General features: G+C 39.0%; 1 protein-coding gene and 1 long non-coding RNA gene across 3 annotated transcripts; one reads left to right on the plus strand and one right to left on the minus strand.

Moving 5' to 3' along the window:
- Positions 1–923: 923 nt before the first annotated feature.
- On the plus strand, positions 924–20,135 carry rimkla (ribosomal modification protein rimK-like family member A). 2 transcript variants are annotated; one of them, XM_073909336.1, is made up of 6 exons: positions 930–1,510; positions 4,984–5,032; positions 7,824–8,054; positions 12,178–12,264; positions 13,985–14,188; positions 17,009–18,741. In XM_073909336.1, exons 3-6 carry the CDS (start codon positions 7,940–7,942, stop codon positions 17,539–17,541), a joined length of 939 nt encoding a protein of 312 aa, XP_073765437.1. In that variant the 5' UTR covers positions 930–1,510; positions 4,984–5,032; positions 7,824–7,939; the 3' UTR covers positions 17,542–18,741. The 2 variants fall into 2 exon arrangements, with proteins under 2 accessions (NP_001004554.1, XP_073765437.1); NM_001004554.2 differs by lacking the exon at positions 4,984–5,032 and having other exon boundaries at positions 924–1,510; positions 17,009–20,135.
- LOC141375636 (uncharacterized) lies at positions 5,926–22,853 on the minus strand. The gene is made up of 3 exons (XR_012384371.1): positions 22,625–22,853; positions 12,154–12,315; positions 5,926–8,096 (listed from the first exon to the last, which is right to left on the minus strand). It is a non-coding gene; the product is annotated as an uncharacterized lncRNA (long non-coding RNA).
- Between the last annotated feature and the right edge of the window lie 4,593 nt (positions 22,854–27,446).

Below are 27,446 nucleotides of genomic sequence, written 5' to 3' on the forward strand. Positions count from 1 at the left end.
TGATCATATTTCACAGCGTAGAGAGAAAATTTCATTTGAGTCAGCTTTGATTTTACTTAAACACCTCTCTTATTTACCAGCCAGATTAATGGCTTTTATATGCTGTAATGCCTATTCTCTCCCCCCCCCCGCCCCTCCCGTCTCTCTGGGAGTAAACAAAGCCGAAGTGGGTCATTTGTTGCGGTATGAAAATATTAAGGGTTCTGCATCCCTGAAACGCATTTTGTGAACAGCCTTGAGTTATATGTCGGTCATTAAAACACAGCAGGATTTAAACAAAACCTAGACGTTGCTATGAGGCATAGTTATACATTGACCCAAAATGTCTATCCTGATAAACTATCCATATCCACTTACAAGAAATTGATCATTGTTTAGTTGTTAGGGGGATGCCACAGCACCAAGAAAGCGCGAGTCGAGCAACACAAAAGAGCGAGGATGCGCCTCGGACGCGCTCATTCTCCGCCTCCACGGGCGTGGGGATTCTTCTCTCAACCGCTTTTTCTTTGACCGTTTCAACACGTAGCATGAGTGAGACAGAGGCGTTGATATCCAAACTAAACCAAACCAAACCTCCCCGCGCCCGGTCTGAACCGGTTCGGGGGCAGTGCGCGCTCTTGCGGACTCCCTCCCTCTCCCGTCTCTGAAATATCTGCCACGCGCTCACACATGCACAGAAAAATCCTAGCATTGAGCGAACACGCGCGCGTTCACGCATACGTCAAGCCCTCCCCTCTGCCTCGTTCCCTTCGCATCTGCCATTGGCTCGCGGGGACTCTTCGAGCCTCCTCTTGTTCTCTTTTCTGATTGGATCGCGCCTAAGACTCTAGTCGATGCGAGTGCGAAATCTGCTCGCTCATTGGCTGGCGAGGGCCGTGCATGAGTGCGAGGGAAAGAGTTGTAAACGCAAAGCGCGTGCTGGAAAAGCCGAGGCGTAGCGTTGAGAGAGCAGCGCGAGCACCGGAGATCAGCAGGGGCATCACTCGTCACAACATCCAGCCTCTCATCCGCCCTCGCTCCATTTTGTCGGGGTTTTTTATCGTTTAAGTCTAAATCGTATTGAGCGACAGGACCCGAGGCTTTTGTTAGCCCGTGACGGGGGCAGTTACTGTTGCCCCTCAGTGGGGGAGCGCGCTATCATCTTTCGGTTATTTGGGAGGCAATACCGCGACCCCTCAACCTGTTTTCTTTAACAGTCGATTTTAGCTGCGTTTTTTGAGCAGTCTCGCATCTTTGTAGACCGGAGGATTTGGATTTTTTTAACAACCGCTTTGCGGCTCTTTGTGTGGCATCAGCTTCGTGTCCCTGTTGCAGCCAGCGTTCCCCGAAGTTCCGCACTCCAGAAACATGTGCTCCCGGGTGTGGTTCATCACTGACCGGCGGATCAGCCAGGAGTATCCGCAGATCCAGATCCTGCGGGCTCTGAAGGAGCGCTGCGTCGAGGATGATGTTGAATTCCGCTATCTACTGATGGATGAGATCGTCCTGACCATCACCGACGGCCAGCTCGGTAAAGAGAGCGCGCACACACATAAGCATACCATCTGCACTGAAATTGTTTTGTGTTTAAACTGTCGAGTTGGCTGAATATCTGGTCAGTGTGTACGGCTGGCGCGCATGATTGAGCGGATGTGCATCACCGTGCGAGTGTGTTTTGTGTAGATGTGCGTGTGGGTGACCGCCTAACCCAGTTTTCAGCCAGTCAGCTACCACAGGATGAGAGGCCGTTGAGAATATTTGAGAAATCGTTGTAATCTTTCATCAATGACTTGATATGCAAATGCTGGCGCGAATGTATCGATATTACCGTTTATTGTTGCACCATGTGCGCGCGAACAGTCACGAGTGTGCGGCGCGAGCGCGTTCATTATCAACACATAAAGCCTCGAGCGCAGATGGCGCGACGTTCACAAAGACCCGTTATATTCAGCCGGTACACTCGCGATTATTTAATGAGTTTTATCTCATCTTTACGAGGTTTATATTTGATTTGGTCGAAATGAATGAAACAGGCGTTGTGACGCATTCGCTCGAGCTTCCACATACAAAGGGCTTTAATCGAGATCATCGATTCGTCACGTGCACACCTCACCATTAAAATGTTTAATCAGCCGGAAGATGTTTGCATCGTCTTTTAGACGATTATTTATGTATTAGCATAATGGGCTGGTAGCAACAGCAAGCACATAGCCTGATGAACATGTGGTGTCTTGGATGCTTTAATGTACTCACACCTATGCTGAATCATTTAAGTCATAAATATGATCTAGTTTAACCAGATTTAATAGCTACTTAATCATCTGAAACGACTATTCTAACCAAGTTGATTCAGGTAACCTTGATGCCAATAGAACATACAATGTGTACAGTATAAAACAATGGAAACCTATGTCCCCACAATTCACAAAAACAAACGTGTCTGTGTGGGGGAGAAACTGGAGCATATATATATGTATATGTGTGTGTGTGTGTTGTTACAGGGACAAAACACAAATAAATCCATCATTTAATGAACCTTTCTGTTTCAAACCTCATTTATGTTGCACAAAAGATGTTGGCCAGTTTGTTAGACCTGAATTTTGTTCACCTGAATTTTTTTTCCCCCATATTAAAGTGACCGTTTTTAGAAGTTATTTACAAACATGAGGCTGAATGATGGGGATATTCTCATCTCAACTATCCCTATGATAATATAAGCTCACCGCGAGTTACAAAGTGTTTCATAAGACAATGATCTGAGTCATTGACACCAGGGTTGCCATTGTGGGTGGGTGGGGCTGTTTTGCTTTGGCCCAACAGCATATTTTGAAGGGGGTGGCAGATGGGGACTGGGACGGTGCATTTTGCATGGGCCTGAGTTAAAGGGAGTGGCTATGCACCAATGCAGCTTTGCTTTGAATCAGCTACTTTAAGTTTAGTGGTGTGACTGCAACATGCATAACAACAACGAGACCTGAACAAACAAAAGTGTTGTTGACCGTATTGACCTACTTTAATGCAAAGGTAGACAGCTGTCTGGACTGCATGACCGCAGCACAAGTGGAGCAAGTTGTTGGCCTGTCATGTATGTTTGTGTGTGTGTGTGTGCGCATGTTTAATCTGCTGGCCTGGATCCTGTCTTGGTCCGATTAGGTGGTGGTTGACAGTTGGTCAGCTCTGGGATTTAAACCCCTAGAGATCCTGACATACTGCTGAGTTACATCATCAGCGTGAGACACATAGACTAGGTCAGCACATAATCATGATCTTTTGTGTCAGTCAGACATTGCTGTTAAAGAGCAGGATTTGAAGATGGATTCTTCGAATGTGCTTGGGAATCTGTTGACATGCGGCAGAAGAGTGTATAGTTATCTTATCTCCTGCTGTGCGTGTTGCGCCACATGCGGCAATCAACCAATCAATAGGCAATCAGGATTCAGGACTTAGCAGCGTGATTTTTCACTTCATATGATGGTGTGAACCAAGTGTGTGCGTGTTAGTTCTTGATGTCAAGTGTCCATTCCTCTAAGAGATGCGAAATCTATCACTGGTTTACTGTGCACTGGAAAATACAATAGAAAAACATGCAGATAACGCACATGTGACTGTTTTGGACTCTAGTTGGTGATAAGTGAAACTTCACACCAGTATCATTTAATCAGCCACTTCCCAAGACCATTCATTTTATCAATTGAGAGGTGAAGTGTTTAATTGATATCTGCTGTCTACCAAGGCTTTGTTTACATCTAGCATTAAAGTGCATTTGGTCAATCAAATCATGGATTTAAGAGGGAGATACATTCTCTGTTGTTAAATCAGAATTTTTTTTTCTCAGTGTAGTGGACACTTGCACTTTTTTCCTGATCTTCCAATCTAATATATCAAAACAAACCTACTTATTTGTGTATGGATGCAAAAGACGGCTCTGGAATGCAGTTCTGAGAGTGTGGTTTTGTGTTCGAAGAATTTGTAAATGAACATGGTGCTTTTTATAATTTGTTGCCTTGAATTTAGGATTTCATGTAGCAAAGTGTTATTCCCATCTGGTTAGTGTGCTTCAAAAGCACGTAAGTAATGTTTAGGAAGTGGGTCAGTAGGTGGACTTTTGTGGCTGAATGCATTCAACTACATGAGCATTTAACCTAATTGCTTCAGCAGCATGAATTCAATTCTGACTACCTTTCTGAAGTGCTGTTTAAGTCAGATTTAGATTGGGTTAGGATCTTCCTTGTGTGACACTTGTGAATGTGGTGGCTTCAGTTAAGAGTTTCTGTTATGTATGCTAACGTAATAAAGCCTTGGTCAGAATTGAACTGGAATGAATGCCAATTCTAGTCTCGTGTTTGGGGCTGTATGTTTTATGCAGTTGTTTACAGTGATCAAGCTTGATGTTGGATGGTCAATCTAACCCTTTTATTTTTAATATGTAGTTCTTCATAATGGATTTAAATTGGCAACTCATTGGCACATTTTAATTCATGAAGCATTTTGATTAACAAAAACAAATGTACAATAGAGTTAAATAAGTTCAAATTAGTAGAAAGTTTATCCTTTTTCGTGAGGATGCACTGTCAAGTCCATTTTTAAGTTAAAAAAAAAAAAAAAAAATATATATATATATATATATATATATATATATATATATAATTATTTTTTTCTGTTTATCAAAGAATCTTAAAAGTTTTCACACACATATTTGCAGTATGTTTTCAACATTGATTATGGACTTATGCACTTAATCAATATACTATTAGGTGTTTACAATATTTGTTTTGCATTTATTGTTGTAATCATTTTAAGATTGAGCTGATATTGAGTTTTCATTTAAGATCAGTTAGTTACCTTAATAAAGACACTGTATTGTTTAAATAAATGTAATCATTCTAACCCCAAACAATTTAATGATCGTTTATTTATTAATTGTGTGGTATTTGCCCAGACACTGATTAGCCGTGGTGTCTGTTAATGAGGATTACTTACCTTGTGTTTGTTTTGTCTGTTTAGCTACCTGTATCTAAACCAGCTCACCTCACCCTCCCAGAATTCTTCTGAAGTAGGTTAAACCTCTGTCTATACTGTTCTTAACATAGTAGGTTATCCTGAAATTCTCACTTGCTCTGGATTCGTTGTGTATGTATGTGTGTTTGTGTGTGTGTGTCACCCTGTTAGTCATGTTTCTTAACCAGCTGCCACAGAAAGGGAAGTGAGCGAGCTAGACGCATGTGTGCTACAGTATATGTTCTGACTCGATGAATGCAATTATGATTGTGCCTTGGGCAAATACAAAAAAAAAAAAAACTTAATACTAAACAAATTTGTCAACCATCATGTAGTGGTGTATACACACCTTTTGATTGTTTTCTAACAAGTGCTCGAGGGCAGATTCTTGATAATGCAGTGAGTGCATGACTGTCATTTCCTCAGGAAATTAGTCAGATCAGAATGAGGGTTCGATCGTAAGATAATCTTTTTGCTTTAAGTTGGTCTATAAATTGTACCCCAAATTTATTTTTTGCAAAGTTACCTTTTTAAGGTTGGGATAAAGTTAGCCCAAACAAAAAATAAATGTGCTGCCATGTTTATGGGTTTTGTGAAATGGGTGACATAGAATTTTTTTTTTGGTAGTTCTTCCAAAAATGAAAATGAACTCACAATTTACTCACCCTCAAGTGGGTGTATAAAACCTTTTATAAGTACTTTTTATAAGTATAAACCTTTCTTTATTCCATGGAAAGCAAAACAAATATTCTTAAAGCTGAAAATTTGTAACCATTGCCTTCCCTTGTAGAAAAAACAAATACCATGGAAGTCAAAGGTTAGGTTTCCAGCTTTCTTCAAGCAGGAACAAGTGAAGGGAGAGTAAAGGATTACAAAATAAAAAAAAAATGGGTGAACTATACCTTTATGGTAACTACACTACTGCTTTTATTTATTTATTTTCATTTTAAGAGTACAGGGTATCCATGGGGTCTTAGTCTTAAAATGTCTTAAATTTCAAAAAACAAAAGTTTAGGCCTTAAAAGGCTGAAAAATAAAAGCTTAAAAGACTTTTTTAGCGGGTCATAATTTCCCAATGTCCATGTAAAGCTACCCCATCAGGCTAACACCTGTATAGAGTATACAGTCACCAACTGTACAGCTCATTAAAACTTAGTAAAACTCTATTTACAACTCTATCTAACAATATGGTTATTCACAATAACATTTGTAAGTTCAAAAGGACACTGACCTAAACAGACTGTCGTACATTTAGTTCATTTTAGTTTTTAAAGCTTGTCAAAGAAAAGTATATATGGTTTGCTTCTTTTGACACATTAAGTATTATTCAAGTAAATACATTTATTTTATTCAAGTAGAAATTCTTACGGTTTAGCCCTGTGTAAGTATGAAATTTCATTTATAATGGTCTTAATTTCTTAAATTTGACTTGGTGAAACCCTAAAGTATCATTTTCAGCAAGAACATAAAATTGATAATTGTTGTTAAAAATATATATTTAAAAAAAAAAACGTTGAATGTATTTTCAATTAACTATTAAGATGAACACAACTTGAATATATTACTTTACATTTTGAATCACACACACATCTTAGACTCTTTAAAAGCATATGATGTGAATCATAGTGAAATTTGCCTTTTATCTTAGTTTGTTGTAATTAAATTAATTATTACACCTAATATGTGTTTTCTTTCTAATGATTATTACACTTTTAGATTACACATTGCAGGTTGATCACAGGTAATGCATCAACCATAGTTGCTGTCTAACATTGGCTAACGTTTGAGAGGCTGTCTATATAGAGAATGCACTAGGTTTTGGGATAAGGTGCAGTTCAGCTAGGTGGAACAGAAAATTCAAAGCAGATGACTGTCTGTTCAGTCGGTATTAAAAATTCAAATCTAACCCGTGTTGTATAACATTATTTTTTTTTCTTCATTTAGTTCTTTGCCCCTATAGTTCCGTCATGTCTCTTTAACTGCATGCATTGAAGTGCTCTCCGCTCTGATCCATGAGAGGAAGAGGGAGTGCTGATGTAGCAGTTGCGACTGAAGATGCTGAGTCGTGCTGTGTGTGTGTGTGTGTGTGTGTGTGTTGCTCCATCCTAAGATGGCGGAGAAGCAGGAGAGATGAGAAATTCTGTGACGCATTCATGTTTTGTTTGTCTCAAGCCTCCCCTGTTTTATATTTCTCAAAATACGCATGCTTGGCTTAATGTAGTCTCTGAAATCGCTTCTCAACGTCATCTGCTGTTTTGTGTTCTGTTCCAGCCATACACCAGACATATTTGTGATTTTTCTTAATGTTCGACAGCTTTAATCTGCTCTTGAATTGGTGATCTGTGTCAAAAGGCATGATTTTTGAACCCTTATTCAATCCGCATCTGTGTTTAAAACCAGATTTTTAGATTTTATAAGTAAAGTCTGGTGTTAATTGAGCATAAAACCAAACTGGCATCTTAATTAAAAGCAGAAAGCAACGCAAACTGGGTTACTAGGTCAGCAAGAACGTTGCAATAGTGAAGCAAAGCGACAACCTTCTGCATTATTGTGTAACGGCTCTCAGAAAGAGATCAGCTATTTAGTATTACACAGACGCCGTCATGTGTTGTTTTGTGAACTAAGGCCAGCTAATCTGTCATACTGAGCGTTTCTAAGCGTGTGTATGTGTGTGTTTTAGAGAAAGGGGCGACGCATCATAATGAAAGTCTGGCTCTTATTGGTTGCTCGGATACACAAGTGTAATCCTTCCACACAATACTGTGGCGGCCAAAACACAGACTGCACTGCCTGTCCTGCAACATGTGATTTATCTTCCTTTTGCTTTCTCTCTCTGTCTCTTTCAGGTCTGCGGGTTGGGCAGGAGATTGTTACCTCATACCCGCAGGTTGCTGTGGTGCGCGTTCCTACCCCATGGGTCCAGTCGGACAGCGACATCACAGTCCTGCGTCACCTGGAGAAGATGGGCTGTCGTCTGGTCAACCGCCCTCAGGCTATTCTCAACTGTGTCAACAAGTTTTGGACCTTCCAGGAGCTCGCTGGGCATGGAGTCCCTCTGCCAGACACGTACTCGTATGGTGAGAGCTCATCTTTGTGTTGGAAACAAGTCCATGACTAGTCTGTGAAGTAATCAAGCAATTAGGTTTTCTGTTTTTACTGGGAAAAATGTGCTGCGATTGGTTGTAGTATTTCTGATTAAGTTGCTTATGGGAGAAATGACTAGGAATACTAAACATTATCATAACAATATAATACAAAGATATCAGTTTGCAAAATCAAGCAGCATAACAAGCTGTTTTTAATGTCTAGAAATCAATGGAAGTGAATGAGACCAGAAATCTTGAGCCAAAAAGATTCCAGTGGCTGCTGTCAATAGAAATTGTGGCGTATAAAGCTGACTAAGTTTACATGGTTAAACTTTTTAAACAATTACATTTAGGCCATTTATTTGCTCTTAAATTGGTATGTTAGAGGGCTGAAACTAGGGCGGTGCTGATAAACTATATTATATTGAATCGCAATAAAATGTATGTCTTTAACAATAATAAGCTTTGGACTTTTTGACTCCATGTTGATCAAAGAGCCAATCACAGAGCAGAAATGTGCATCAATGGAAGTCTAAAAGGGTGTTGATACTAGAGATGCACTGATTTTTCGGGCACCAAAAATTTATCGGCCGAAAATATGTTTTGCTATTTAATGGACCTTTCATTTTTGTGGCTTCAGTCATTGTTGGGGTACTCTTAAATCTGGAAGCATTAACACTTTTTTTTTTAAAATCTGTATCATCATTGTTCAATATGGAAAATAATTTTTGAGATTGCATTTTCAAATGGCAAGTTTCTGAAAACGATACCATTATTGTGTCCATGTAAAATACAAAAACAAATTTGTAAAAACACTGGAGTATGAGTCATAAAAACTCAAACACAGGAGGACTATAGGACTGTATGTGTGTAGTCGTGTAGGGTTTCCTCACAAGGTGACATCACCCGCTATTGGCCTGTCATTAATAATACAGCAGTTTTAGCGGTTTTCATGGATCAGTATGAAAGAACGTTTTCACATATCCCTATGCTTTGGAGAGATCTTTCACATCACACTTTTATGTCCTTTTTTATATTGATAAATGTTTACTGACCCCAAAATCGACATATTATAGGGATTTTATGAAGGGCTTGTAAATGTAAATACTAAAATGATAAGTAAAATACTTAATGATAAAAATACTTTAAACTATATAAAAAAATAAGTTATTTACATGTGTTGTTGAAATACCGTTTTTTACAGTTTTTATAGTCACACACTGTAAAAATGCAGGGTTTCACAGGCTTAATTAAATTTTTTTGAGACATCATGAAATAAGTTAACAAATCTAAGTGAATTAAACTTAAAACAATTAAGTTGGCCCAAAGAAATCTCAAGAATTGTTGAAGCTGCTTATTTACAATAAGCTAAAACAAGAAAGAAAGGGCTTTTTTATTTTAATTTTTTAATTGACTAATAATGGTCACTTACTCTAAAAGTGACTAAATATTTGAATGGTTGCATGTGTATGTATTTTACATTCATTCAGCCAGACAATGGTTTATGTGACAGTCTCTTGTTTGCAGAATGAGAGGGGAAGCCCTATTGATTAACCAAAGAAACCCAAAAAGAAAAAGCAGCAAGGCAAAGAGAGAAAAAAGAGGAGAGGGGGTTTAGAGCGGCAGTTACAGCTGCTGTACGGACGTGTTGCTGGCAGAGCCACTTGGACATTGCCTTTATTTTCTTTTCTCGACCCTTGTATACACATGGGTGTCCAAACACAATATTTCAGTGAATTTAAGACTTTTTAAGGGCTAAAATTTTTTTGTCATTTTAAATGGGTCAAGCTACAAGTAAAGCTACCCAATCCGGCTGACACCCAAAAACCATTAATGTATCTCAAAGCTTTTTTAATTATAAAATTTTTAATGCAAAGAGTTACACTTCACAACAACTGTTAGACATTTTTACAGCAAATTCTTCAAATTAACTTTTCTAATCTGGGAAAGAAAACTAAAGAGACACATGAACTTCCAATAATACAAAAACATTATTGAAACATTGGGGAAAAAATCACTAGTGTTTAGCCGTGTAAGTGTTAAATTTCATTCATAACTTAAAGTCTTAAATTTGACTTGAAGAAACCTGTAGAAACCCTGCATTCAACATTTCTGGTGCTCATCTGCTCTGCTCTGAAAAAATACATATTTCAGCAGAAGACTGAGGGATATGCATATACAGGGTATAGATGTATCCAGTAGTTATACTTACTGTGGTTTGGGTTTGAGCTTAAATTATATTTCTGCCCACTGCTTAGCCTTTTCTTCTGTCTATGAATGCACATTGTCTTGTTTGTTTCATCTTAGGCTGAATGAAACCAGTGGTTGTGTGTTAACTGAAAATGCTGGTCTTTACCAAACACTGAAAGCTAAATGCAAATAAAAAAAATTTCATATAAACTCAAGAAATGAAAAAAAAAGTTCTGCAGTTTTCTTAAAGTTTTCTATAACTTAAAACCTGTTTGTCAGATTCTGGTTGTTGAAATCCTAAACAGGCTGACATAAAACATACAGTTTTGTAGTTTTTAGTGTTAAAATAAATAACTGATCGTTTATGTTCCAAGATGGAGTAACAGACTAACTGAACTAGGCATGGGCCAGTACAAGATTCTGACGGCATAATAACCTTGCTAGGTTAGATCTTTAAATTGCTGCCATTCAAGCTAAAAACAAGCATGTTCACCATACTCCATTAACAAACAATTTAACTTATTTTAAGTAAAAACTTGCTTAATGTTGACTCGTTTTTTTATGAAAACAGTTTTTTTTTTTTTGTAGAAAATGCTCCTTGATTTTAATGTTTAGACTACAAACAAGACAAAAATATTATTTGCAGTGTAGTGTTAATGTTAATAGCTGACTTAAAATGACATAAGTTGGCTATGCAGATTAATGCAAGTTATGCAAAAACTATTCAAATTAATATTGTGCATTGTTTTAGAACTTTGTTGGTAATTACAGAAATCTTGTCATCAATTAATTGCACAGGATTCAGTCAGTATTTGTGTGTGCACTAAAAATCCAAGCATTGTCAGTTTGTCAGTGGTGACTAAACTGAAGGCCTCTGATTGGCTACTGCATTCATCACTCAAAAATGTGGGTGAATGATTGTCACAGCAATGCACTCTGTTTAAAAAAAAATAAAATAAAAAACACACCCTGCAAATTCACTTTTCAGTTTAGCTGTGATGGCCATAACAGGTTTTGTTTAACTGTGTGTCTGCGGGGTCTACTTAAGTATTAAAAGTTGATGAATCAATTTAGAAAAATGTAAGGCCCTTAAAGTCTAATGCTGTTTTGCATGTTATTCAATTTGATATGTTTATGCAAAGTATCGTTGTATGCTTAAGTTTGCCTGAGTTAAATCTGCGAATATCAGGATGCTGTGTAGTTTATAAAATTGATGAAATCCTGCTAAATTTGACATCATGCTGCTTTATTTACTGCAGTAACCAAAGGAACACCGTTATTTCTGCAGATCCATGGGCACCACCTGCAGAATTAGCTAGATTTAAAAGATTTTTATTCAGTAAATGAAGAATGTTTTAGTTCTGGATTAGTTTCTTACATTAATATTTAGTAAATATACTGTTAAAAAATAAAATCTTGCCAGTGTTTCCGGTTGAACTGGCAATTTTGCTCTTTTTACCTGCTGAAAGTGCTATTTTTAAAATTGACATGAAGACAAATAGAACAGCATATCTGTCTTTGAATGAAGAATTTTAATTTAAATGAAAATGAAACTCGAGTACAAAAATAGACCATGAGAGGAGTTTTTCAAAGTGACGTACAATAATTGTTTATATTGCAGCCTCTGGGTCAAACATGTGGTCATGGTGTTTCATCTGAAGCACGTATTTTCCAAAAGAACATCTGAGCTGTTGACCTTCAGAAACTGGCCACGTAGCTGGACGGAGTGTAGTTTAGGAAACATTGTACGAGGCAAAAAACAATCTGTCAGTACTGCAGTCCTTCTCATGTGGATATTGAATGTCTCAGTGTTGCTCATTTCATTAGAGCTGTTTGCATCTCACTCAGGAATTTTGCACTCCAATTGGATCTCACTTTTTTTAATTACATTGTCACTAACCTGTGTCTGTGTTTGTGATTCCAGGAGGACATGACAACTTCCGCAAGATGATTGATGAAGCTGAGCCGCTGGGTTACCCTGTGGTGGTGAAGAATGCTCGCGGACATAGAGGTAAATCACTGATCCTAAAACAGCCGCTGTGCATAATGGGCCCTTTGGGGACTGAAAGAAACAAGGCCACATTAGACTTCAGATCTGAGCGCTGACAAACCTTCAGGAGCCCTGAGAACATAAATGGATCTCCAAATAAAGAAATCGGGCAGCTTAGAAACATCATCTCTTTTTACCTTTAAAACAAAGGTTGTCTTTATATGCACTGGAAGAAGGAAAGAAAGCGTCTTTGTGCTATTTTCTCTTTTTTTCAAACAAATTTGAGGTCTGTGAGTGCTGAAAGAGCAATTATTTTACAACTGCTGTTGTTTTCAGGGTATTTGCTGATCAGCGATCTTCCAGAATTACGCAAATGGCTCTGAATGAGCTTAGTCTCTAAGATGAGATCTCGCTTCTTTCATGATAAAACTAAAAGTTATAAAGCTATCAATGCCATTCACTTTTCTGTGATTTAATATGTGACCATGCAGCACAAAATTGTCTATTGTGTTTTAATTTTATTACTATTATTACAATTTAATTATTTATTTATTTATTTTTTTTGCTATAGTGTAAAATACATTGTCACAATTATTGTTTTTTGTTTTGTTTTGTTTTTTCTTCATGGCAAAAATAATTAGATTATTAAGTGAATATAATGTTCCATGGATATATATTTAGTACATTTTTTTTTTACTGGAAATGACAAGTTAAATGAGATTTTCCTCAATATTTAATTTTTTTAACTGTCAGATTTAAAAAAAAAAAAAAAAAACACTTTGAGTGGTCAAATAAAAAATAATTTGGTCGTTTGGCTTAAAATCTTTCAGATTAATCCAACCAGTCTGTACATGGACGGGTTCAAGCTTGCTGAGTAAATAATTTATTGCATCCTCTTCCATTCATTATGCAAGTGACTCCCAAAGAGGTAAAAAAAAGAGAAAATCTATTTAAAGTATAAAGTAAATTGCTATTTTTAGTTGTTAGCACGAATAAAAAAAAATCTTGCTGTAGTAGTTTGTAAATGAAAACACCATCTATAAAATACAAATGGTCCCAAATGTGTGAGAAATGGGCGGGAAAAGCTAATCGCTTATGAACGTTATTTTTGTCACTGATATAACAAGATAAATTTGACTGACAATTATAAAGCTGCTTTAATCATACATGCCTATATCTAAAATGTATTGTTTTATTTGCTTTTTTATACAAAAAAGTTTAATATAAATATGCATAATAATTTTTTTAATCCATTTATTCTGCTGGGTCAATGTGACTGGAATGCATTGAAAGTTAATAAGTGTCCGGTAATGACCATAAATTGTGAATGTATTGGTTAAAGGGAGTGGTTTGTTAAGCAGAGCTTGCGCACACATTTTAGCAATTTGTTAAAAGGCTATCAGTTCACTAGAATTGCAGAAGTAAAACGACACACAACGCTGACCTTTGTCAGACTGTAGCATGTTTTGGAAGGTTTCCTCTGACCAATGGGAAATTGAGTGGAGTGACTGCAGCCTGATGGTTGAACATCTGCAGATTTCCCAGTCCTGCTGAATCACATTTGCACCTTTTAGCAAAAGGCTTGACCCTTGGTTTCTATAGGGCCTCCCTGCTGTCTAACATGTCTTTTCTGAGCTGATAGATTACACTTACCTAAATCTCTTCTTTTGTCCCTCCTCCCAACTGTGTAAAACCTCAACACTGATAAATCATAGCTGGTGCCATGTTTTAATCTGTACAGGTAAAGCCGTGTTCCTGGCCCGGGATAAGCACCATCTCTCTGACCTTTGTCATCTGATTCGCCATGAAGCCCCATACTTGTTCCAGGAGTATGTGAAGGAAAGTCACGGTCGAGATGTGCGGGTGGTTTTGGTTGGCGGGAGAGTGATCGGCTCTATGCTGCGCTGCTCTACTGACGGACGCATGCAGAGCAACTGCTCACTAGGTATGTAGTCATGCAGTTCTACTGAAATATTCAAAATGTTGTAGTTAAAATTTCATCATCTTGAATAATGTAGTGTAAAATTAATTTTAGCCAGGCAAGTAGTATGCTACATTAAGTGCATTTTAATGTTATTTTAAATAAACAGTTTAAGACAGAATTATTAGCCCTTCTGAAATATTAGCTCCCTGTATATATGTGTGTGTGTGTATATGTATATATGTGTGTGTGTGTGTGTGTGTATATATGTATGTATATATACTTTTTTTCCCTCAATTTCTGTTTAACGGAAAGATTTAAAAAAAAAAAAAAAAACACACACACACACACACACAATTCTAAACATATTTTTAATAGTTAATTTCTAATAACTGATTTCATTGACCTTAAGTTTTTTTTTTGAAAACTTTTAATTCTAGGCGACATAAAACAAGACTTTTTCCAGAGGAAAAAAAAAAGGAAAATACTGTAAACAATTTTAAAAAGAAAAGGTAAAAATTTTGACGATGATGATTGCTGTAGTACTAATAATATTTATTTATTTGTCTTTTTTTTATTACCTTTAAGTTGCAATTAACTAAGTTACAGTTTATAGATTTGGGTAGTTTTATGCGACTTTTTATTTATACGAGCAAATTTGTGCAACAATTTTTTTTAATTAAACAATAGGAATTGGTGTACTTCAACTGACACCATTTACACCTTCTGTTAGGGTGGTAAGCTAAACTAAAGCTTTTTGTGCCTGTTCACTTTTAATTACGTCCAAAGTGTAGTCAAAAACTGATTAGATTGCTTTCGTATTGTACACATATGATCATGTGGTCATATGCATTCGAAAAACCACAAAGGTAAACTCCATCTACCAGTGTTGGGGGTAACACGTTATAAGTAGGCCCACACGGAATCTGCGCATACAGAAGTCCACAGATTTTCCACAGATTTCCGCAGATTTTTAGCCCATCAATAATTCTTTTTATTCACTTTAAGTTAATGTGTGTAAATCTATTTTTATTAAATTTTTTATTTACAGTAATATTATTGACTAATATGAAAATGTTCATCTGATTTATGTACAATGCAGTTTGTACAGTAATATTTTCTGTCTTTTAGTAGATATATGAGAGATTTGCTTTGTTTAAAATGAAGTTAATCTAATTGGATTTGCATTTTAAACATTAAATAAGATATTATTTTTAATTTTACATATTAAGGTGTTCGTTATGATACTCCCAAAATAATTCTGCAGAAATCTGCAGATTTTTAACTAAATTCTCCACAGTAATAGCAAAAAATGTTCACAGATTCTGTCTGGCTCTAGTTATAAGTAATACATGTTACATAATAATATTACTTTTCCAAAGTAACAAGTAAGCAAGTTACTTTTTATCTTGCTTAATTGGCTTTTAAAAAATATTTTGCTAAATAAAAATGACGTAGTCAGGTTGAATCACACTCCATGAAAGAGCGTGCTGCGAGGGAACATAGTTGATTCGCACTCATCATCATCATCATCATCATCAGGTCTCCTTTTTCACAGCAGATGAGTCAGTGTACTGTTCTAGTAACTGAATAACTCGGGATTTAGGTTTATTTCGAGTCAGAGGGGTATCCGGTATTTTAAGTATTTACTGAAGCCGCAAATTGTTTACGAAAACTGTTCAATTTAATGAACTTATTCGACCGGTTTACTAGAAGGTCCGGTTAAAACAAATGATTCATTCGCGAATCACCCGTCATCACTACAGACAGTCAGAAAGAGAAACAATTGCAGGCCGGGGACTTAAATTTTCTTACATCTTATTATTTTGAACTCATCTAAGAGAAGAAGTAAATTGTTTTCAAGTGTAGATTATGTGCAAGTAAAACTTTTGACAACTGCAAGATCCAACTGGATGCAAAACACACCCACACCCCACCTTTAGCTAAACAACAAAAGATAGACATCAGTTCATGTTTTCCAGGTAAAACAATTATTTAGACTTAAACCTCCTAAAAAATGGTTATTGCTTTTATTGTTGAGGAGATGCAGCCACTGACTAATGTAGAAGCAACTAAATTTTGTAATTTAGTACATTTTTTTTTTCTTTTGGGAAACGATTTACACATTTATTAAGGCCACGTAAAGCAATTTATTCAATGTATAAAGCTCAGATTTATTTTGATTTAGGGATTTTTTTATGGTCTTGCCATTTTGTTATTTAACATTTTAAAGGTTTAAAATCTGTTTTTGCCTTAATATAAATGATTTCATGTTAGTACTCTTTGGCTCTACAGCAGTCTTTATCTCAGTGGACAGTGAATTTACTTAATTAATAACACAAAACACACAAGTAGCAAACACATTACTTTACATGCTTCATATAATCTGTATACAGCATGCATAGCTTTGGACTCAGGTCTCAGAATGTAATTTTATCCTACATTTTTTTTAAGGAAAATGAAGGTGGAGGTTCTGTACTGTAGGTGGTTGTTAAATGCAGAGCTTCCCTATAAAGAGGTGAAAAAACACCTGCAAGTTCTTAAAGAGTTCAAACCTTAGCCAGGTAAGGAAAAGTAGCGCCAAAGTAACTCAAAAGTAATATAACGCATTACTTCTATAAAAAGTAACTACGTAACACAATTAGTAAATTTATTTAGGGGAGTAACTCGATATTGTAATGCATTACTTTCAAAAGTAACTTTCCCCAACACTGCCTTCACTGTCATGGTGCATAATTGTTATGGCATGCTTGCAAAAAAAAAAAGTTTTAATAACAGCATTGTCCATAATCTCTCATCAGCTTCTTTGCTCATGATTTCCCTCTTCTTTCTTTTGTCTTCTAGGTGGGGTGGGAATGATGTGCCCTCTCAGCGAGCAGGGGAAGCAGCTGGCCGTGCAGGTGTGTAATATTTTGGGGATGGACGTCTGCGGAATTGACCTGCTGCAGAAAAATGACGGTTCTTTTGTAGTGTGCGAGGCCAATGCCAACGTGGGCTTTATCGCGTTCGACCAGGCCTGCGGAATGGACGTGGCGGGCATCGTGGCAGACTTTGTGCTCTCCCTCCTGCCTAGCCGCCTCAGCAGGAAGATGTCGCTGCTCTCTGTGGTCTCCAGCACCAGCGAAACCAGCAGCGAGCCCGAGGTGTGCATCCCCACTGAGGTGATCATCCCCTCAGAGGTGTGTATTCCCAACGAGATCTGCCCACTCGGCACTACCTGTCCCATTCCGGACGCCATGTCCACCATGAGCACAAGCTCCACCTCCAGCGAGAGCGAGGCGGATCTAACCGAAACGGGTCCCACCCCTGTTGGCGCAAACCCCGCCTACAATATCAACTCCCTCCTCGCTAGTGAGATGAAACTGTTGACTGAGTGAGCTGGAATCACAGCCACAAACGCACACACTTACAAACACATCATACACACGCATTCAAGAGCGACACACTTACTCAAAGTGGACATTTATACATACACATTCACATGTGTAATCATACTAACCCTCCCTGTAAACCCGCACCTGAGGCTGCTCCCCTGATGTTTCTTCTCCATTGACAAACTATAGAATCATACAGCGCAGTTTTGGAAGCACACTAGATGGTGTATACCTTCCAGCCTGGCTGTAGTGCACCAGCTGAATATGCATTTGCCACTATTTGAAGGTGCATGCACTATAGAGTGGTTTTATCAGGACAAGATTCCCAGATGTAACCTTTCAGCCAACTGGATTCTGATGTACATTCATATTGTGGGTTTTAGGGTACAAACACACTGACATACACATTAAAGTCTGTAGTATAGAGAGCGAGAAGGAATGAATGAATGAATTTTTGTCTGTTACTTGTGGTAAAGCCTGGCTGAAGGTATAACGCATTGCTTGGGGCAAGAGTAAAAACACAATGGACCCAAATATCAACTGCCCACCAGGATATACAAAGGCACATACCTCCTTGCCCTCAAAATGACCCCCCCCCAACACACATATATAGAGGGACAGAAAGAACAAAAACTGGAAAGCTGTGAATATTTTCATTCATCCCCACTCTTTTTAAAGCATGAGTGAGTTATTTTAGTCTGTTGCAAAGGCTGCCTGTAGTAAATGAATTACTGCTGATCAGACAAGTGTAAAGGTTTCATTTGCTTTGCCGGTAAAATTGAACGACTGAAGTGGCAACCGTTTTGAATTACCCTCCCTAATGGGTCAGCAAGGATTTGGCCCTTAGGAACTTGACTCTCATGTGCATCATCTGCTCGGTAATTCTGTAAATGAGGCGGCCATTTTAGAACGTCCACCATTTTAAAGTGGTTAATGCACTTTGTTTACAGATCAATAATCTGCTAATGACCACATGCCAGTCTGCATGTCTGCCACCCCGAAAAGCAAACCTCCCACATATTAGAGAGTCTGACCGGTGAGTTGCTTAGGAATAGAGCAAGTAGACTTTTAAATACTAATGTTTTTACCACAAGGGCTGAACGGTTTGCCAACACTAAGCGCTGATGATGAATAAGCTATTTGTCTTCAACGATTTGTTTGTACAAATTTACTGCAACAATAAAACTGATGTGTCAACTGAAATGGGTGCTACAACTTCTCTTAATTCAGCCCGGTGGTCGAAAAAAAGCCAATCGTAACTCGAAAGAGAACCAGGAACTGTATTGATTTGAGCTAAATATACATTCGCTGTAATCTTTTGTTTAACGTAAGCAACCCGATTTGATCTGGAATGTCTTAAAGTCCTGTATTTGCATATCGAAAGTCTTACAGATCACAAAACCTCAAGTGGACCAAACTCACGATCCAAACCAGCTCGGAATGGTTTACAGTGTTAGATGCCGTAGAGTTTAGATCAATTGAATGCGAGTTCGACTTTAGATGAAATCTAGTTTACATTTTTAAAATGCAATATAGATTTAAAGTTTAGAGTTAACTCAGGGAAGCAGCCTTGATCAAATTCCTCTCCTTTGAAACATGACACATTCATGCGAGACGGTCCTGCCTATGTGTACCAATAAACAGAAGGACAAAGCGTTATACAATATTGAGAAATAGATGCTGTGAGACCATGCTCTCTTGTTCGTTTTATAATTTTTTAGCGTTCTGATGTCTCTTGTTGTCCTAATTTATAATTATTATTTTTCTTTGTTAGCGGAAAAGGAAAAATAAACTGGTTTATTAGCGAAAATCTTGCTTGGGGAGAGTCTGAAGAGTGACGAAGGATTTTAGTGTGGGTTTGTCTGAACAGATGTAGTTCACCTGAGACATGCACACTCTTCACACCTCCACCCCCTCTCAAACGTTGTGATTTGCCGTCTTGTGTGTGTGCGTGTGTGATGTGATCCATCAGTCCACGCAACCAGAGACTTGCACCCTCAACCCACACAAGAACGAGTGTCCCTGAAAACTCTTGACACTTGGCATTTGCTGTAACACGTCATATGGTCTCTACGAACTCTTACACACTCTGCCTCCACTTCCAGTAGAATGCAACAGGAAGTTTCTTCACCCCTTATGTTTAGCATCAAACCTGTGTGACTCTAAATCTCAGTTCTTAATCAAACACAGAGTCTGACAGCAGCTCAGAAGCCCAATATGTCTTCATCAGATCTACAGGAGTGGAAAACACTGACTATATGAAGTAGAGCTCATTCTCATTGTCCTCTGGCTTATGTGAGCTGCCGATTATTTTAGCGTCTCATGTCTAAAAATGACAAACAACAGTTGCTGCTAATGAACACTTAGCTCTCTGGTATGGAAAAGGGAAATGTTTTAAGACTCAATCTGTTCATTGCTTCTTCTTTTCTCCTGTTTTTTATTTTAGTGGGAAACTAAATGCCAAAAACCAAGCAATGTTGTATAATTTAAAACAAGAAATTACTAGTGATAGAACGCTAACGTTGATGTTATGTGTTATTACGTAATAATACCGATAATACCAATAAAGACATTTTAAAAATGTCCAAAACATGAAATTGTGTCGGCTTGTCTGTTTATCACACATTACATTTTACAGTGGTCTGGTCTTTTACAAGAACTTTTGTATTTTACCTTATTTTAAGGTGCAGTTGTCATGTATTCTAGATTAAGATCCAGTCACAGCTGGGCAAGTATGGCTTTAAGCAGTGTTTGAAACATTTTAGGCTTGTTCACTGTAAAGATTGAGTGACTTTCAGTGTAAACGCTAGGGCTGTGCCATTTAGGGAAAATGTCTAATTGTAAAATATTATTTTATTTTTGTGACAGATATTGTGATTGCAATTTGTTTTGCAAAACATTTTTTGTCAAGCTTCAGCTCAGTAATGTGTGTGCTGTGGCAACGACAGCTCTTAAAAATGACCAGTTTTTGTTTGGTGTCTGAGTATGAAACCAAAATATTCCCATATTTCCCATATTTTTTTGTTGACATTATTCGTCAAAGCAACAACCAAGCAGCGGAACCATGCATGAGTTTATCTCCTTAACCAATCACCAACTCCCTGAAAACCTGTTTAGGCAGACCAGCCCTCTAGCACTGTTCTTCGTATTCCCTCAAACCCTCCCTCCATTTTCTTGCTTCCCATTAACAATCCTATAACCCTCTTTTCACTCCTAGGTTGAATTGGGGGTTCCAATCACTCTGAGTCTCTGAGCATCATCATCATAGGATGCCAATCAACCCACCTACCTGTTTACTGTTTATCCTCTTACTTCCCATTTATCCCACTGTTTCCTTAGGGCAGGGGTATACAAACTTGGTCCTGGAGGGCCGGTGTCCTGCAGATTTTAGCTCCAACTTGCCTCAACACACCTGCAAGAATGTTTCTAGATAGCCTAGTAAGAGCTTGATTAGCTAGCCCAGGTGGGTCTGATTGGGGTTGGAACTAAACTTTGCAGAACACCGGCCCTCCAGGACCAAGTTTGGACATGTCTGCCTTAGGGCTTACTCACACTATGCTATCCGAACTGTGCCCAGGCCTCTTTCCCAGATCGTTTGAGACGTGCAAGTGCTCTGATTCGGGTTCAGGCACTGTTCAGTTGGCCTTGGCCCGGTTGGAAGAGGTGTGCCAGAACGCGGTTCACTTGGGCTTTGGCGTGGTATGCTACGCTTGACGTGTGAGTGCAAATCACGCCTGAGCCCGAAACTGAAGACACAACGTGATTTTTACATACTGTTTTATATGGATCATATGGGTTTATTAATCAATCTTACTGTTTAAACTCAAACTGTCATAGATTATTAAAGACGCAAACCCCTTACTGCACAACAGCTGCACCTTCAGCAAACCTCCTTATTCCTGAGGACTTAGCGTCAAAAGTGGCTGATTTGTTTGGTGAAATATTTGCGTGTCTCCACATCCCAAACGACTAAAACAATATAACTAAAGAAATCTCGACTGTGTTGAGTGAGAGTGCTTCTGAACAGCGCATCATCGATGACGTAAGCATGCTCGGGTGCAAATGCAATGTGAGTGCTGGCCGTTGGAGAAGATGGAAGGGGGGACTGAATTGAATTGAATTTTATTTTATTTGACAGATTTTAGACAAACTGTATAAAAAGTATTCCATACACTTTGTTAAAAAAAACTGTCGAGGATAAAAACACAATAAAGCCCTGGGCTTATTTTCCTCTGTTAAATAAAAACAATGTATGGCTTCAAAATACTAATGAAGAAATAAAACAAACAGACGCCACAGCGGTACGAACAGCCAACCTATCCAGCACATGTTCCACACAGCCAATGGCCTTCCAGCCGCAAACCTATTCACACTCAAGTAACATATAATTTAAAAGATCCTCATCCACCATGCAAACTTATTATCCTCATCAAACAACCATCTTTTGATAGCTTTTTTGAACAACCTTAAATGTTTTATTTCTTAATTGATTTTGGTAGTTTGTTCCACATGATTGCACTTGTATATAAAAACATATTTTTCCCCACTAAGTGAAGTTTAGTTTTAAACTAATTTCGAGAGAAGCATGTGCTCATGATTTACCCAGCTGGTCCACATTAACTAATTATGATCCTCCAATCAAAGGATCCCAAACCACTATATATATCCTCATTTCCTTTCTACAACTATCTTCGTCTGGAAGAAAGCTTCCTGCTTCTAAAAAGCTTTAGCTCTAAAAGCTTTTACAGCATTGCACTTTTTAGCCCATCAATATGGAAATAACCAACAATATCTACAACTGCAACCAGAGCCCTGCTCTCCCTGAGACTTCAGCCACTGCAATGAAGCCAAACTCTCACCGCTCTTCGCGGTCCACCTGTGGTAACGTAGTATGCTTTAAGGGGAAACTTCTCTCTTTAAGGAGAAACTACTCTCCAAAAGACTAAATATTTCTTATGTCTTTAGAAAAGCAAGACTCTCATAAATAAAAAATAATTTAAACCATTTTAAAGACACAAACACTATGGACAACGTCCTCCTATAATCTGTAAACAAGCAGAGATTATAACAAACCAAATAAACCCACCTTTCAAGCTTGCTGTCTGTTCACAGGTCCATAACATTTTAACAGCCTGGCTGATTTGACTGCAAGGATCAAAGCAATCCAATCCATAAAACTTTAGTCCACAACATGTTTACATGTTTATAAACATACATGGATACACTGCTGTCATCCAAACTTGTTGCTGGAGTGCTTTCAGTAAAGTAGTATCTTTCAGACAAAAACACTTGTATTATGGTCTAACAAAATGGCTGCAGACCTTTTGATTGACACTTCATTGAGCCAATAGCTGAAAAGAGAAGTGTCACCATCCAAGCTGTCAGAACATGAGATGGTCCCGCCCTCTTTTATGATAGTTATGAACAGACTTGGTTGCAAAGACCTTGTGAATGAATTGGGCCAATTATGCTTCTGATTTCATTCATGTTAAGATTCCAAATGTAATGTTATTTAATCAATCAGATTAAAGTAAAGCCCATAGTAAACATTTAATTGACACAGTTTAATAAGTATTGTTCAAGTGCAAATTAAATGACAACATCATTTTAGAAGTTAAATAAATAAATTAATTAAACAAATAACTAACATAAATAAATAAACATGCATATAAATAAATAAACCCTGCCACTTCCAATAGCTATTTAACTTCTAAAATAAAATCACCCACCTAATGACAATAAGCATCCATCGATCATAGAAGTCCGATCGTAATATGTCACAGGAATTTAAACTTATCACTTCACCTACTCCACTTTAAAGAGGTATTTTTAAGATCACCAGCCAAGCCATGCTCAATATCCTTGGCCCTCCACTATCCTGGGGGGGAATGAACGTCTACCAAAACATTTAAAACACTATCTGTCTGTCGATTCCTCACCTCGCTAGAGAACTGCGTTCTCACCACTAATTTTTCTGATTTTCTCATTTCAGGTCTAAACTATGGATTCCACCCGGGCACCTCAGCTCTCCCTTCCTATCCTAATATTCAGTCAGCTTTTGCTGATTGAACCAGAAATTGTGGATCATCTTATTTAAAAAGAGATCGACAACCACTTTATGTTTGACCATTCTCTGCCCCACCACTCAAGGTTTCACGCATTTGTCCCATAAGCAGTGCAACTCGCAAATTCTCCATCACTGGCTTCTTTCTAACAATCGCAGAATCCCCCACCTTATCCAACTTTAGATGATATTCTAATCACCCCCCCCCCCCCCCCCCACACACACACACACACACACATTGCCTCCAGCCAAACACCTAGAGATCACCAAAAGGTTTTCGCCAATCTAGGTATTCTGCTCGCAGAAGGCTGGACCCAATACATTTATCGAATTTCTAGGCATCAACTTCGATTTGCTCAAATTCCAAGCTTCTCTTCCTAAAGAGAAAATTGGCTGAATAATTTCTCTTTATCTTGTATTATAAGAAAGAGACTTGAATTAAACACATACTGTTATCCATCCTCGGCCACCTAAAATTCACAGTGCAAATTTACCTCAAACTTGCCTACTCCAGCTCCCTACCACAAGTCACGATTTAAAAGGCACAATTTCTCTCTCAAAACCCACCCACAATGAACTCCGCTTATGGATTGCTTCCTTAAGCTATGGAACGGCTGTTCCTTCTTCTGCAGAGATTGTTCGCACCCCCATTAGATATTTGTCTATTTACTGGTGCTACCCCATCAGTTGGGTTCCAAGGGTACTCAGAGGCCACTGGTTGCCACCACATGGCCCCCTCAATCTATTTCCACTCTAGAAACCATTGTTCATCAGCTTTCTTCAAACTGTACCCAATAGTCGCTGCCACCATACTATGGGGAGACGAATGGTCCACCTCTAGGATTCTCATTTATTGTGTTGAGGAAGAAACAATATAATGCATAGACAAAGGCGTTCCTACTCTCTTAGCTTTAATGCTACTTTTAAGATGTCTTATTTGACATTAGTCAATTTATCATGTCTGCATAATACGTGCCAGGTTGCAAAACCAAATCACTGACTCTCTCTCATTTTCTTTCCAGAAACTTTGGTCACTGGCTACAGAAGTGGACCCCAACTCAACGCCTGTCCATCCCTTTCCACAAATGACATTACCTTAAGCCACCCCCATTATAACCTCCACCAAACTCCATATCACTTACCATTAAAGTAGTAACCTTCAGACCCTTCAGTCACACATCACAGCATGAAACATTCAAACTCAACCCTCACTCCAACCCACCATAGCAGATCTAATTTTGTGTGATGAGGAAAGAAAGGGTTTCCTCGTCCTGCAAAGTAAGATAGATCTATTGACAAAGAACATTTCATTTACATCTTCAACATTCCTGCCCTCACCCACCCAGTCCAAACTCTCTAGTATACCTACACTCGAGGATTATAAGAAACAAACCCCCTAGCCCCCCTTTTTACTGATGACGCTAATCGTCCAGTATCACATCTCTGGTTCCAGAAACACCTCAAAGTTGTCCACCTCTCAGGATTTCCTCCCGAACCAATCTCCAGCCATTCATTCAGAATTGGCATTATTAAAAGGCTTTCCCAGCACCAGATCCAGACCCTTGGTCATTGGTTCTCTGAAGCCTTTCAAATCCTACATTCGCCTCAGTCTTTTCATCTCAAAGAACCCAAGTTGTTTCTTTCAAACCTCTCAGCCCAATCTTGGCCACCCCTTTATTCTCAAGCCAAAGCCATCTATCTGTCCATCCCTAGCAAACCCCCTCACGGCTCAGACTCCCGTTGGAGTAAATATGAGCTTCAGCTCTCGCAGAGCTTAACATGACCCTCTTTCTGTTCCCCCTGCCAGCATTGAGTTCCTCTGCTGTTTCCTCCTAGTTCTTTACTCCCTGCCTTTGACTCTCATGTAATCTCCTTGCTACATCAGCATCACCCTAAGCTCAGATTTCGCAGGGGTCAACATGAGCTTTGGCTCTGACAAGAGCCTACCCTATCACCCTCTCCTTTCTGTTCCCCCTGCCAGCGTTGAGTAATTCCGCTGTTCCCTCCTAGCTCTTTACCCCTTGCCTTTGGCTCTCTGGTAACCTCCTTGCTCCATCTGCATCACCCAAGCTCAGACTCTCGCAAGGGTCAACACGAGCTTCGGCTCTCGCAAGAGCCTCACCTTTCACCCTCTCCTTTCTGTTCCTCCTGCCAGAGTTGAGTGCTTCCACTGTTCCCTCCTAGCTCTTTACCCCTCGCCTTTGGCTCTCTTGTTACCACCTTGCTCAATCTGCTTAAAGCTCAGACTCCTGTAGGGGTCAACACAAGTTTCGGCTCTCCCAAGAGCCTCCCCTTTCACCCTCTCTTTTCTGTTATCCCTGCCAGCGTTGAGTACTTCCGCTGTTTCCTCCTAGCTCTTCACTCCTTGCCTTTGGCCCTCTCATAACCTCCTTGCTCTATCTGCATCACCCAAGCTCAGACTCTCGCAAGGGTCAACACGAGCTTCGGCCCTCGCAAGAGCCTCACCTTTCACCCTCTCCTTTCTGTTCCTCCTGCCAGTGTTGAGTGCTTCCACTGTTCCCTCCTAGCTCTTTACCCCTCGCCTTTGGCTCTCTTGTTACCACCTTGCTCAATCTGCTTAAAGCTCAGACTCCTGTAGGGGTCAACACAAGTTTCGGCTCTCCCAAGAGCCTCCCCTTTCACCCTCTCTTTTCTGTTATCCCTGCCAGCGTTGAGTACTTCCGCTGTTTCCTCCTAGCTCTTCACTCCTTGCCTTTGGCCCTCTCATAACCTCCTTGCTCTATCTGCATCACCCAAGCTCAGACTCTCGCAAGGGTCAACACGAGCTTCGGCCCTCGCAAGAGCCTCACCTTTCACCCTCTCCTTTCTGTTCCTCCTGCCAGTGTTGAGTGCTTCCACTGTTCCCTCCTAGCTCTTTACCCCTCGCCTTTGGCTCTCTTGTTACCACCTTGCTCAATCTGCTTAAAGCTCAGACTCCTGTAGGGGTCAACACAAGTTTCGGCTCTCCCAAGAGCCTCCCCTTTCACCCTCTCTTTTCTGTTATCCCTGCCAGGGTTGAGTACTTCCGCTGTTTCCTCCTAGCTCTTCACTCCTTGTCTTTGGCCCTCTCATAACCTCCTTGCTCTATCTGCATCACCCTAAGCTCAGACTCCTGCAGGGGTCAACGCAAGCTGTGGCTTTCATAAGAACCTCACCTATCAACCTCTCCTTTCTGTATGCCCTGCCAGCGATAAGCGCTTCTGCTGTTCCCTCCAATCTCTTAACTCCTTGCCTTGACTCTCAACTAACCTCTTTGCTCCATCTTAGCATCACCCAAAGCTCAAACCCCCACAGGGGTCAACACGAGCTTCGGCTCTCGCAAGAGCCTCCCCTATCACCCTCACCTTCCTGTTTCCACTGCCAGAAATGAGTGCTTATGCTGCATCATTTTATTTATTCTGTATTGCCATTCATCAGTTTCTACATTTTGTTTAATCTGTATAGTAGTTTATTAGCATTACATGTTATCATATTCTGTATTTTGCATAGTAATCTCGTTATCTCCAACAGCTCTCCCCTTTTTTCTTTCCCCCCTGTCAGCGTTGTATGCTCCCTCTGCCTTAGTATCTTATTGCATAATTTGTATATTCTGTATAGTACTTGCGTTGGATATTTGTGTTTCTTACAGCTGCTCTCCCCCCTTTTATCTGCCCTGCAGCATCAAGCACCTTTGCAGCTCCAATTAATTTATTCTGCATAATGGTTTATTGTTATATCTTGTATTGTATCATTTGCATAAAAATTGTTTATTATATCTGTTACTTCCAGCCACCTTGCCCATTTCTTTTCCCATTCCAGTGTGGAGTGCTTCCGCTGCACCAGTTTATTTGTTTTCCATATAGTT

The sequence above is a fragment of the Danio rerio genome, chromosome 8 (genome assembly GCF_049306965.1).
Source record: "Danio rerio strain Tuebingen ecotype United States chromosome 8, GRCz12tu, whole genome shotgun sequence".
NCBI lineage: Eukaryota > Metazoa > Chordata > Actinopteri > Cypriniformes > Danionidae > Danio > Danio rerio.

Coding starts and splice junctions, on each gene's coding strand:
- rimkla (NM_001004554.2), top strand. CDS start 1,348: ATGTGCTCCCGGGTGTGGTTCATCACTGACCGGCGGATCAGCCAGGAG. Junction 1,511..7,823: donor CATCACCGACGGCCAGCTCG/GTAAAGAGAGCG, acceptor TGTCTCTTTCAG/GTCTGCGGGTTGGGCAGGAG. Junction 8,055..12,177: donor GCCAGACACGTACTCGTATG/GTGAGAGCTCAT, acceptor TTGTGATTCCAG/GAGGACATGACAACTTCCGC.